Source organism: Galeopterus variegatus, unplaced genomic scaffold, assembly GCF_000696425.1.
Source record: "Galeopterus variegatus unplaced genomic scaffold, G_variegatus-3.0.2 Scaffold174, whole genome shotgun sequence".
In the NCBI taxonomy this organism is placed as follows: Eukaryota; Metazoa; Chordata; class Mammalia; order Dermoptera; family Cynocephalidae; genus Galeopterus; species Galeopterus variegatus.
Genome location: NW_007726285.1, coordinates 319,339 through 331,839, shown reverse-complemented (window position 1 = coordinate 331,839; position 12,501 = coordinate 319,339). Strand labels below are relative to the sequence as shown.

General features: G+C 51.4%; 1 protein-coding gene across 1 annotated transcript in view; it reads left to right on the top strand.

Moving 5' to 3' along the window:
- ANKRD11 (ankyrin repeat domain 11) overlaps window positions 1-12,501 on the top strand; it is a 128,212-nt gene that overhangs the window by 84,336 nt on the left and 31,375 nt on the right. The window contains exons 2-3 of the mRNA XM_008563386.1: window positions 251-398; window positions 11,673-11,811. Of these exons, the coding sequence (XP_008561608.1) occupies window positions 312-398; window positions 11,673-11,811 (226 nt within the window). The 5' untranslated portion in view covers window positions 251-311. The remainder of the gene's footprint in view (window positions 1-250; window positions 399-11,672; window positions 11,812-12,501) is intronic.

Here is a 12,501-nt window from a genome sequence, read left to right as displayed (position 1 = left end):
GCTGTTCCTTCCTGATGTTGTGGAGTGCTTGCCCCTCGTTCTCTTGCACACAGTGTGGCTGCTGTTCCTGTTGCTGTGACCCCTGGGGAGGGATGTCCTGAGACAAGCTGTGCTGACCTGGGTCCTAGTGTGGAGTGTGGGCAGCTCCTTGGCCACTTGCTGAGTCTGTTTAGTTTGGTGTGAGATTGCTTGGGCTTTGTGCCACTCTGAGCTCAGCGAATTCTAACCCTCTGTGTTCTCTCCTTCGAAGCAGACGGTTGATGACGAGGCGATGGAGGCATAAATGAAGACCAGGTGAGGGGAGCAGAACGATGCCCAAGGGTGGGTGTCCTAAAACACCACAGCAAGAAGAGTTTCCCCTCAGCAACGACATGGTGGAGAAGCAGACCGGAAAAAAGGTAACTTGCGTCCTTCTCCCTGCGCTCAGCATGCTTGCCCTCAGCTCTCCCAGCCAGGTGGTGCGTGGCCTCAGTGACACACACTGCCTACTCCTGGCCCCCTTGCTGAGCTCTATCTGCAGCCAGGAGTGGGCATGAGCCTTCTCTGAAGGTCGTGCTTCTTATCTGGTGACCAGAGTCAGGTGCTGCATAGTAGGGTTATGTGCAGAAATCACTCTTGAGGTAATTTGGATTTGGCTGCACATTTCTGTTGTGGTTTCAGTGAGACCCATGAGACATTTAACTGAATTTCAGTTATCCTGACTATAAATGCTACTGGAGAATTTACTTCCAAGTTTGGTTTTATTCTCAATGTAAATCGGAAAACGGTGTAAATCCTAAACCACTATGTTTTTTTTTTTCCTTTTTGTCTTTTTTTACTGACCGGTAACGGGATCGCAACCCTTGGTGTCGCGCCCGCATCGCGCTCAGCCAGTGAGCGGGAACCGGTCTCCACATGGGATCTGAACCCTCGGCGGGAGCGCCGCCACACTCCCAAGCGGCGCACTCTCCAGTGCGCCACCAGGCCGGCCCTAAACCACTATGTTTTATCGCCGTCTTGACTCTGGGTCTGGGCTGCACTCGTCCTGCAGTGCCCCCTGAGCATGAACTTGAAATTGGACAGGATGAGGTTCACACTGAGGCCTTGCCCTGTGTCATCTGTGTGACCATCAACAAGTCAGTTGTCTGTCCTGAGACTCGGTTTCCTGATTTCCACAGTAGGAATGGGAACGTCTTGTGGGGTTAACGAGGAGCTGAGGCCGTGCAGTGCAGCAGGGAGCAGATGGCTTGACTGCTCCTCCTGCCTGGTTTGCCCGTGTGGCAGGCAGTCCACGCTGTGACTGTCTCGTCCTGTTTGTGGGTGGGGGGCAGGGTCCCCTCACCGAAGCTCCTGGTTGCAAGTTGTTTGAGTGTTGCTTCAGGCCCCGTCTCCTGTCCCCCAGTCCAAGCATTTGGGTTATAAAAGAAGGTCCCAAGGCCACTGCCTGTTTCAGTGTCTCTGACAAGGCTCTGGGTTTGGAGATGTGTAAAAATTAATGAGCAGAGTGATTTAGCTCCTTTAGTTTGGGTGAAATGTGAGGCAGTTTGTGAACATAGGCATGTTTATGTGCTGTTTAGATAGAGTAAAACCTGACGTGCCCTCAAGACCTTGCATGTCTGGGCAGTGTGTCCATGTGCTCTGTCCTGAGTGCAGGAGCCGGGGGCTTTGTGGCCTGGAGATACTGGGCAGGCTGAGTTTTGTGCCTGGTCAGCACCACACGCGTCTGTGAGCCCGGCAGAGGGTCTCCGTCTAACACCGAGGACGGGCATGTGCTCAGGCTCATGAGGAGATGGAACTGGAGGAGGGGCAGGCATGCGGGAGTCACAGGGCAGCTGGGGATGCAGGGAGACTTCCTGGCAGTCCCCACTCTTTGGTGGCTAAGAGCCCAACGTGTTGGGCATAGGTCAAGCCGCTCTTGATAGAACCATGGTTTCCAGATCTGTGTATGGATTTTCTGTGCAGCAGAATCAGATAGTTGTGTGCAGAGCAGGAGGGAACAGACGGTGCTGTCCTGTGAAAGGCCTGCAGCCCCTGCCCAGCTTCTCCACCCAGAGCTCCACACCTGTGGTGAACCACATCAGAGTGCACTGGCAGGGGCCCTGAAGCCTTAGGAGTGAGCTCAGACCTGGGACACTGCTGGTGTCCTGCCACAGCACCGGTTGCTGCCTGGGCCTCAGCTTCCCGGGCCTCAGCTTCCCGCACCTCGCTGGGCTTGGTCCTGGAACTGCACCAGCAGATGGGAAGAGCTCAGCTCAGCTCTGGGCAGCTGCGAGTCCTATGCACATGGCTGCCCGCCCTGGCCAGCCTGGGTCTCTACTCTGTTTTCTCTGCAGCTACCATCAGTGGCCTCCCGGCCTCGGCGTCTTGGCAGATGCTGCTTTCATTTGGTGGAGAATTCTGGAGAGAGAGCTGCAGCTGACTTGCAAAGAGATGGGACGTGGTGTACTTTTACCTTGAGAGTGTGAATGGCCTGCTGAGCCGTGTGGTCTTGCTTGCCTGGTTTGGATCAAAACTTCTTGTGTCCACATGATTGATGCCAGTTGGGGTCCCAGGACCCCAAAATGCCTGTAAGAGATTTGGGTCATCTTTGCGCCTAGGTTGTGCTCTGGGAGCAAAGGTGTTTGGGTCTGCCCTTGGGAGCTGACGCATGGGCTCTGGAGCTGCTATGTAACCACAAGCCAGTGAATGCGTACTGGCCATGTCTCATAAAGGGCCATACCTCTGTGCCCTGAAGGTTTAGGGACTAGTGGTGGCCTCTTCCCGGACCTTGCATTTGGGTGGGATGCAGGAGGCATGTGGGAAAGGAATCCCAGCCCTGATGCTGAAGATGAGTCATCTCTGTCACTCTGGTTTTTCCTGATGGCCTGATCTGAGAAAGGTAAATAAGCAGTGGGGAGGATAATTAGTTCTCCCAGTTTGGGTCTCAGAGGTTTTTATCGAGGAGGTAATGTTTCAGTTGGTTGGACATGGAGGAGCTGCGTAGAGGCGGTGTCCAGGCAGGGGCACTGTGGATAACACTGACCTGCAGAGGTGGCACTAATTGAGAGGAAAACCGCAGGCACAGGCCACCCTGGCCTTGCAGGGCCTTCCCATCCAGAGGCCACCCTGGCTGCACCACTGTCCCAGGCCCCCAGCATCGATGTGTGTTCTATGCTGGCTTGAATTCTCTTTTCCTTAGAGAGGAGACTCGCTGAGCTGACCTGGTTCTGACAGTGTCGGTGCAGGCTGTGTTCACACATCTGCTGTGGGAGATGTATGAATTGGGCTTTGTTTTTTTTTCCCAGTAAGATAGCTATGTAATTTTTTTTTTTTAAGCTACCCAAGATAAAGCCAGACATTTTCCTCATGGAGGCAGACAGATTTCAACACTGAAGATGCTACATAACAGGGAGGTGGGAGCGCTCAGTGTTAGTGGAGGTTTCTTAGCTTAAACAGTAACTCTAAATAGGGTGCCCAGGAAGACACTCCTGGCTGCAGCTGCTGTTTGCAAATGCCCTGCTCCTGGGGAGTAAGGATCCCAAGGTGGCAAAAGTCGGTGTAAAGGTGATAGTCCCGCTGTTGATAGGTGACTGAAATGGGTTCTGCCCAGTTTTCCATCGTAAACTCTGTTTTCCTCAGATACACTTCCATGTTATCAAAAGCAACATATTTTTAGATTTTTTTCCAAAGGAATCATGATCTAAGCCATGTGTGTATGGATGACAGAAACAGGGCACCTGCTGCTACAGTGCGTCCCCATGCCATGCCTCCTGCCCTTTGGCAAAGGGTCTCCCTGCTGCTGACACGTCAGCAAGCACAGGGCTGGTGCACTGGAGAAAGGCCTCTGCAGGGTCTCTGCTCAGGACCCCACTCCAGGAAACACACTCTCACCACAGCAGACCCACGGAATCCTGCCACATCTGGGCTGAAGTAGCCTTGGTAGGAACCAGCAAACCCTTCATTGTTGAGGGTGTTCTGGTCTAAAGGGGCCAAGGGTGCCCAGGGCCACGCTCCCATGGTAGTGCACACACCCTATAGAGAGGAGAGGCAGAGGCAGCCTCCAGTCACACCAGCATTGTCGTGAGCCCCTCAAGGGTGGCATGTGCTCGTCTGGGAACCATGTGCGTGCTGTGTGTTCCGCACGCCTCAATATCCAGGGGGTCTCTAAGCTGATCTTAGTGGAAAACCTCCTGGGGCTGCTGTGAGGCTGACAGGCCCACCTCTTCCTGGCCACCCCCTCCTCTGTCACCCAGGAGGAGTGGCTGCAGAAGTGAATGCTGTGGAGGCTAGAGGGGGCAGGGTAGTGTGGCCTGGGCTGGCACTGCTTCCTCCTGGGGCTCTGGGTGGGTCTTGGATAAGGCTTGCACACAGGCGGATTGGGCATGGCCATGCTTCCCTTCCTTCTTACAGCTGCAGGAAGGGTGGGAGGGTGTGTCCAACAGTGATACCACAGAGGGGCCCAGAGCTCAGCCCAGCCTCCCTGGACCCGGGCCCCAGCCTGAGTGTTGACCCTTTTTCGGATTTGGACAGGCTTGGTGGTTGACAGATTAGGCCATTGCATCTTGGGTGGAATTCCGGAGAATAACTGCTGGCCTTTGGGATTTCTGTCTCTCTTTGTCCTGAGCAGAGAAGGAAATAGAGAAATATCACAGAGGAAGCAAGGCTTTCCAAGTGTGGGTCCTCTTCTATTCCCAGACCAGTCCTGGGTGATTGGCCAGCACATCACTGAGAGTATCCTTGTGGCTTTGCTTGTTTGCTGGTGCAGGCTCCCCAGCCCCAGCACACATGCAGCAGTGCCTGCGCCTCTTGTCACCCCCTGCAGAGGGCTAGCTCTGCAGGAGTGGACTCGTGTCCCCTATGTTGCAGCTTCTGCAGCACACTGTCCACTCCTGGTGCCCAGCAGCTTTACTCTGTGACTGCCGAGCACCTTGGTGTCAGATCACACTGCATTAGTGGAAGTCCTGTGTTGTCTTCCTTTCTCTATATTTGTCTTCCTGATTTTAATTAACAGAATAAAGCAGAAACCTCTCATTTTAAGAAAACAGCTTCAGAAAATTCACTTGACTCTGGGCCCTGATGTGGCAGTGTGGCTCCCTGCTGCACCTGCCCTGCTGCCATCAGAGTGGGCTGCTGTGGTCAGTCCCCAGTTCTCCTTCATTCTTGTCTAACTTCCATGGAAGTTAAGGCTATTTTTTCTTCTAGGATTCATGCTTTTAAAAAAAAATCATCCTTGGCAAATGAAACATCACAGAATTTTTCCCTATTCTATGCGTCTTATAATGTTAGATGGGGGTCTGTGCTCTGTTTCTAGCTAGTTTTTGTGTATGGTATGAAGTAAGGGCAGAGGCTTGTGTTCTTTGTATAGACATCCAGCTGTTAATCAGTGTTACGCTGATGTTAAGACCAGACAAAGGTGCTACAATGAGGAAGAGTACAGACCAGTAGCTCCTGTAAACATAGACGTAAGGTTTCTAAAGAAGAATTTTAGCAAATTGAATTCATCAGTATATAAAGATGGTAATATGCCATGACCAAATAGGGTTTAGACCAAGAATTCAAAGTTGTTTTAACATTCAGAATCCATCGGTTTAACTCATTATATTAACAGACTAAAAAAGAAAACCATGTGATCTATCAGTTGATGTAGCACAAACACTTGACAAGGTCCAGCACTCACTTATGATGAAGAACTCTCAGCAAAACAGGAAGAGGGGAATTCCCTCAGTCTGACAGAGAGCACCCATGAGAAACCTGTGGCCAACAGCACATTCAGTGGAGAAGGGCCAGACATTTTCTACCCAAGGCTGGGAGCAAGCAGAAAGATGCAGCACAGTCGGTCAGATAAAAGAAAGGAAAGACACACACTGGAAAGGAAGGGTAGACCATCTGTCTTCATTCACAAAGACTTTTATTTCATCTGTGGAGAAAAGCCTGAGGAATCTACACAACAGCTACAAGAATTAAGTGAGTTTAGGAAGGTGTTAAAATAAAAGCCAGTATGCAAAAGTGAATTTTGGGGGGTGTGGGGGGATGCTGGTCGGCACAGGAATCGAACCCTGGGCCTTGGTGTTATCAGCACCATGCTCTAACCACCTGGGCATTCTCAAAAGTGTATTTCCAAATATTAAAATGAACAATTGGGGATTGAAATTTAAATATTTAAAGTATTATCAAAAATATGGATTATCATGGGATAAATTTGCCAAAAGATGTGCTCCAAGACCTGTCCCTTGAAAGCTACGAAACATTGTTGAGAGAAATTAAGGAAGACCTAAACAAATGGAGAGTTAACCATGGTCATTGGTCAGAAAACTCTCAAAATTGTTTAGATGTCATCTCTCCCCAAGTTGATGTATAGATTCAATGTAATGCCAGTCAACATCCTTGCAGGCTTTTGTAGAAATTGATAAGCTGATTCCAAAGTTTATATGGCAATTCAAGGGATCTAGAATAACCAAAACCACTTTGAAAAACAAAATTGGAGAACTTAAACTATCTGATTTTAGTTTTCACTGTGAAGCTACAATAACAAGACTGTGTGCATTGGTGTAAGAACAGGCCTATCAGTGAGTGGGACAGAGCAGCGGGTCCACAGGCAGACCTCACACACACGATGTCATTCGCATTTCAGCAAAGACGCCAAGACACTTCAGCTGGGAGAGGATGATCTTTTCAACAAATGGAGCTGGAACCACTGAACTGACATATTGATGTTTTTGGTGGGTAATACGATTTTTGTTCTTATTGGATCCTTTTGCTGTTGGCCATGGCGAGGAAGCTCAGCTGAGTGTGCCGGGGCCAGGGCCACTTGGCACATGGCTCCTGCAGCTCCTGTCCTCTCTCCATGTGCTGTGTCCCATGCGTGGGAGTCATGGTCTGGTGGGCGGCTAAAGACCAGCGTTTCCCTCTCTGCAGTGTATGTCGATGGGGTCACTGCCTGGTCCTCCGGCCGTGGTAGTTACTACTGTGGTGGATTTTAGGGCATGTCAGGGTCTGACAGGAGGTGCTTTGAAACTGGAGTTTCATGTTTAAGGTACTGGCCTTTAGGAAATAAAAATATTCTGTAGTGTGTGCCGTTGGTTCCTATTATGCAAGGAAAGCGCAGAGGTTGTATGCGGTGCCCTGCCTCGCCTGGCTGCACAGGGAGGCTTTGAGCCCAGATTTGAAGCAAGATCCTCCTCCTCTGCCGCATGCTCCCTTGTGTGCCGCTTGGGATCCAGCCCCTGATGGACTCCAGGTGTACGGCCGGGCTTGCTTTTCTCTGCACAGCTGGTCAAGGTGAGGAGCTGCGAGTTAAAGTTGTGAACTTCTTAGTTGAAATATAAATGCATGCCTGAGCTTATATTTCACTATAAAAACCAGGGATGGTCGCCATCCAGATGAAAAACAGCGTCAAGAGCATGCTAGGAGCCCTGCTGTGCTATCCCCGACCAGGAACCTCCCCACGCCAAAACCAACCTCTTTTCTGACTCCTGTCACCACAGATAAGTTTTGACTGTTGAGATTTATGTAGGGGGATTCAGTTGTTCAACACATCTGATTTATGGGGTTTTTGTGGGTTTTCTGTTGCTATCAGTAGTTCTCTTACCCTATTGCTGTGTGGTATTCTGTTGTGTCAGTGTCTGACAACTGATTCATTGTCCTGTTGATGAACACTTGGCTTCTCTCCAGATAACAGAGTACTGTTGTACCGTGTGTACATTGGGGTGTTTTCCACATTGGTGGATATGGCCCGATAACTCGTCAAAGAGATTGTACCAGTTCTGCACTCCCAGAAGCAGCGTTGATCCACACACATCCTTGCCAGTACTCAGTGGTGGTGTTCTGATGGGCGTGTAGTGGTATGTCCTGGTTTTATGTGTTTTTCTGGTGTCTCCTTGTCCTGAAGATGTTCTCCTATGTTCTCTTCAGTCTGCAATACATCTGGAGTCAATTGTGGTCATGTGGAGTCAGGAGGGGTCAGGTGACACTCCTGTGGTCACTGTTCTTCCCTCATTGTGCTGTGCAGGGCTGTGGTTCTGGTTTCTGCTGTCTGTTCTGAACTACCCATGGGCTCTTCATCCTTCCTCCAGGGCCACCTGTCTTGATTCCTGTAGCTCTGCAGTCTCGATGCCTGGTGGTCTAAGCTGCCCAGTCTTGTCGTTCTTCAGGGCTGCCTCTGCTGCTTTTGACCCTTCACATTCCCATATGCATTTCAGAGTAAGCTGGTTGATTTCCACAAAGAGCCTGTGGGGATTTTGATTGGATTGCTTTGAATGTAAAGATCAGTTTGGGGAGAATTGCCATAGGAACAGTGTGGAGCTGTTTGGTCCGGGAGCAGGAGGGATGCCTCCGTTGTTACATGGTCTGCACTTTGTCTCAGTAATGTCTCGTAATCGTCCATGTGGAGGGCTTGAACATCTTCTGTTGGATTTGTTCCCATGCGTCAGATGTCTTGTCACACTAATGTGTTATTTCAGTACTATTTCCTAATTGTCTGTGGTGCATGGTCAGCCACCTTCTGTGTGCAGCAGCTTCTCTGACTTGCTTCTGGACTTGCGTGGTCAGTTGTTCCTTTGAATTCTCCGTGTGCAGCCATGTCGTCGTGAGGTCAGTGTGTCTTTGTTTTCCCTCAGTGGGGCAAAAAGAAAAGAAGGGATTGAGACAAACCTGACTCCAGAGAAGGCCCTGAGTTTGAGGTGCACATGTTTCCATCGTGACTACTGAGGGCGTGAGAGCGGCTCGTGGAAGGCACGTCCGTGCTGGGGTGTGTGCCTGCGCCTTTTAGCTGATGTGGAGTATCCCATTCACACTCCAGAGTAGAGAGTGGACGTGAGCTCGCCAGGGTGGTGCCCATCACCTCTCACTAGGAGCACCGCGTCCTTATCAGCATCTGCAGGGTTAGTCTTTTCTAGTGTAAGCCTTTCAGGTGGGTGTGTGCTCTGGGTTTTCTTTTTTTTTGGCAGCTGGCTGGTACAGGGATCATAACCCTGAACCTTGGTGTTATCAGCACCAACCTCTAACCAGCCAAGCTGACTGGCCAGCCAGAAAAGCTTCATTTTTTAAGTTCGGCTTTCTGGCTCTGCTTGCACCTTCAGCACCCTCTCATGACAGTTCTCTCCTCGATAAGGAAAGCATGCTTGGTCCTATCCCATATACATTTGTCACACAGGGAACCACTGTAGGCCCTGCTGACATGTTTTTTCACTGTAGGCGACCTTATATGAGCCTCAGGTCTCACAGCAGCAGCGCTCGAAGTCTGCCTGGGCACATGCCACATGCACATGCTGGCGCTTTCCCATCCTTCTTGGTGTGAAGGTAAATGGTTCTATTACCAGGGATTTGGACAACCTGGTTTTGTTAAGAGGTGGATCCTCCAAGGGCCTCTGGGTGCCGTCCCTGGAAGAGCCCTGTGTTTTCTTAGTGTGATGATTTACATTTATTTTTAAAATTTTCTTGCATTTTTCGATTCTTTGTTATATTTATCATCTGTGTTGTCTTTTTTAATGTATTTGCAGATCGGGTTTGGTGATATCTGTTTAGGATTTTTGTGTGTTCATTAAATATATTGGTTTATAGTTTTTACAGACCAACCCTCATCAGGTTCTGGAGTTAGGGTTAGAGGATCCTCAGCATGAGCTGGGAATGTCCCTTCCTTCTCTATTCTCTGAAATAACTTTTAGAAGACTGGTGTTCTTCATAAAATATTTGGTAAAATCTACCAGCAGGGCCAGGCAGTTTTCTTTGTGGGAAGGTGTTTGCAGGCTAGAGTTCTTACCGATGCCTTCTGTCCTGCTCTTCTGGTGCTGGGGTGGCACAGTGTGGATGTGCCTCTTGCACTCCCAGGATGCTGTCTCAAGGCGTGCCTGTGTCCAGCGGAGGATGGGAGTGATGTTGCTGTGGTTGTGATTGGGATGGTATTGCCATCCCGTGGCTTGCAGCATGTGCTGGCAGAGATCCTCCTTGGTTATAGGAGGCAGGACTTTGGCTGGGGGCTGCCCCTGAGGCAGGGCTCAGGCTTCTCCCAGGAGTGGGCGGATGTCTCAACCCTGGGTGCTTGAGAGCCTCTCGTGCTCTGAGGGCGGTGTTGGCAACAGTGTTTGCCAGTAGCTCACCTGGGGAAAGTTCTAGAAGGAGGCTTGCTGGTGGAGAAGGGAGCAGTATACTCTTGGGGACCACTTCCTTCTTGGGACTTGCCCTTCACCGCAGTGGGTGGTGGCTCCCTGTGTGAGGGAGGTCATGGCTCCTGGGGCCCCCTTCTGAGACCTGGACAGGGAGTCCAGGGAGCCAGAGCTGCCTGTTCCTCATGCAGTACAAGTGTAGGATTTGTGGAGCTCCACTGAGCATCCCACCCAGGTCAGCCTTGGGGCTGGGGGTCGCTCCTGGGTGTCTGACTGGCAACTGCAGTGCCCACCTTGCTTGGTAAGAAAGGGTCCCTTCTCATGTGGTCGGCAGCTCCTGCAGCTGCATTTCTGTCACAGTGAAGAAGCTCCTGCTTCACCATCCCCCTCCCCAGCTCTGCATTTCTTGTCTCCTCGTACATGTTGTTACCTCTGAGCTTCAGATGGAGACATCCCCTCATGTGACACGCTCAGGAGACACTGCATCCTGAGCGGGGGTGCATTTGCCGGGTTCTGGGTTCCCTTCTCATCCTTGCAGCCCACAGGAGGGGACACTATGCCCCATTCTACAGATGATGCCACCAAGGCAGGTAGAGAGTTCAAGTCTTGCCCAAGATCAGCCAGCTTGGGGGGTGCTCCTCAGTCCTCACCTGCAGGCCTCCCAGCTGACAGCCCTGTGGCAGTCAGGCCTAGGGAGATGGCGGGGTCTGCCTGGGGGCATCCAGAATAGCTAGGGAGTCCTTGTTCACAGCAGAAAAGGTAGAGGTGAAGGGAGCAGGGACATCTGTGGCTGCGGGCACGGGGAGGCGGATGCACTCCAGAGTAGAGCCCCACCAGCCCTGTGCTCCATGCGCCAGCAATCCCCTCTTTCGAAAGCTAAGTTCCTGTTTTCCGTCATTGTAGCAGCACTCTGATCCATGGGTACACGTTCCCCCAGTGCATGCTGAAACTGCAAGCAGTACCAAACCCTGTCTATACCACGAGAGAGTTTAATTTGTAAACTAGTAGGCTCAGCATTCTTGTGCTTTGGGGCCATCATGAAGTAAAATGAGGGTCACGGAATGCAAGCACCATAACACCACGACAGTTGATCTGGTCACTAGGGTGGGTACTAAATGACCGCAGGCAGGCAGCTACACAGAAGGGTGACTCGTGTCCCTGGCAGGACAGGGTGAGATTTCATCACACCGCACAGCATGGCGTGCAGTTTAAAACCTATGAATTGTTTATTTCTGGGATTTTCCATTTAATGTTTTTAGGCCGTGGTTGCCTGTGGGTGAGTGGTGGGGGCTCTGTGCTTACTGCTGCCGGGGAACGGTGGGCAGGGAGCGGCTTGTGTCCCTGTTTGCTTTCTTGGTGTGCATGCAGGACAAGAAGTGGGGTTGCCATGGGGTCACTGCCAGGGCCACAGACAGGTTCAAGCTTCTGCTCAAAGGCCCTGTCATCAGCAACCAGCCCTTGGGGCCTGGTGGGCTCCGCATGCGTGAGCTGGGGGCAGGAGGAGCTGCTGATTGCCAAGTGAGAGATTTGCTTTCCCTGGCACATGAAGGGAAATTGTAGCAGACAGAAGATTTTGAGGATTTAATTTGGGAATGATGTCATTTTTTTCCCTAGGATAAAGATAAAGTTTCTCTAACCAAGACCCCAAAGCTGGACCGCAGTGATGGAGGGAAGGAGGTGAGAGAGCGGACAACCAAGCGGAAGCTTCCCTTCACCGTGGGGGCCAATGGGGAGCAGAAGGACTCGGACTCAGGTACCAGGCCACAGGACCATGACCATGACCATGACCATGGTGGGCGGGCAGGAGATGGGCCCCAGCGGGCCACCTCTTTTCCTCCCGTGCAGGCTGATGTGGAGCTGATAGGAGAGCTTCCCCCCAGAGCTTCTGCAGTGTGGAGACCCTCCCCGCCCAGCACTGGTTCGGCTGTGGGTGTGGGTTTGGGCTGATCCCCTGAGGGCTCCAGGCCTTTGCTGTGTTCAGTCCCAGGAAGTTTCATGTGGGAGGAAAAGCATGGTCCCCTCAGGGCCGCAAAGGCACATAAGTTAAACTCCCATTGTTTGTAAAGAAAACCAGAAGTTATCCTAGGAAGGAGTGGGAGCTGGTGTGGTCTTCCAGAGCACAGTGGGTGCTGAGGCGGCAGAGCAGGTGTGTGCCCAGACCTCTCTCACTGGCCCTGCTTCCTCTTATGTTGGACAATCCTCAAGTCCAGAGGCCTCCCCATCCTGCTGGTCATCTGGCTTCTCTCTGCAGCCTGGGTGAGCCTGCAGAGCTCTGAGTTGGCCCTGGGCTCTGTCTCTGGCCTCCCCAGACTCCAAGAATGTAGCCATAGGATGAGAAGCAGAAGCCGTGCCCAGAAAGGGTTTTATATCAGATGGGGAAAGCGGCAGATCCTGAGACAAGAGAAACACTGGAGAGTAAAGGAGAATGTTGAGAAGAAGCGGC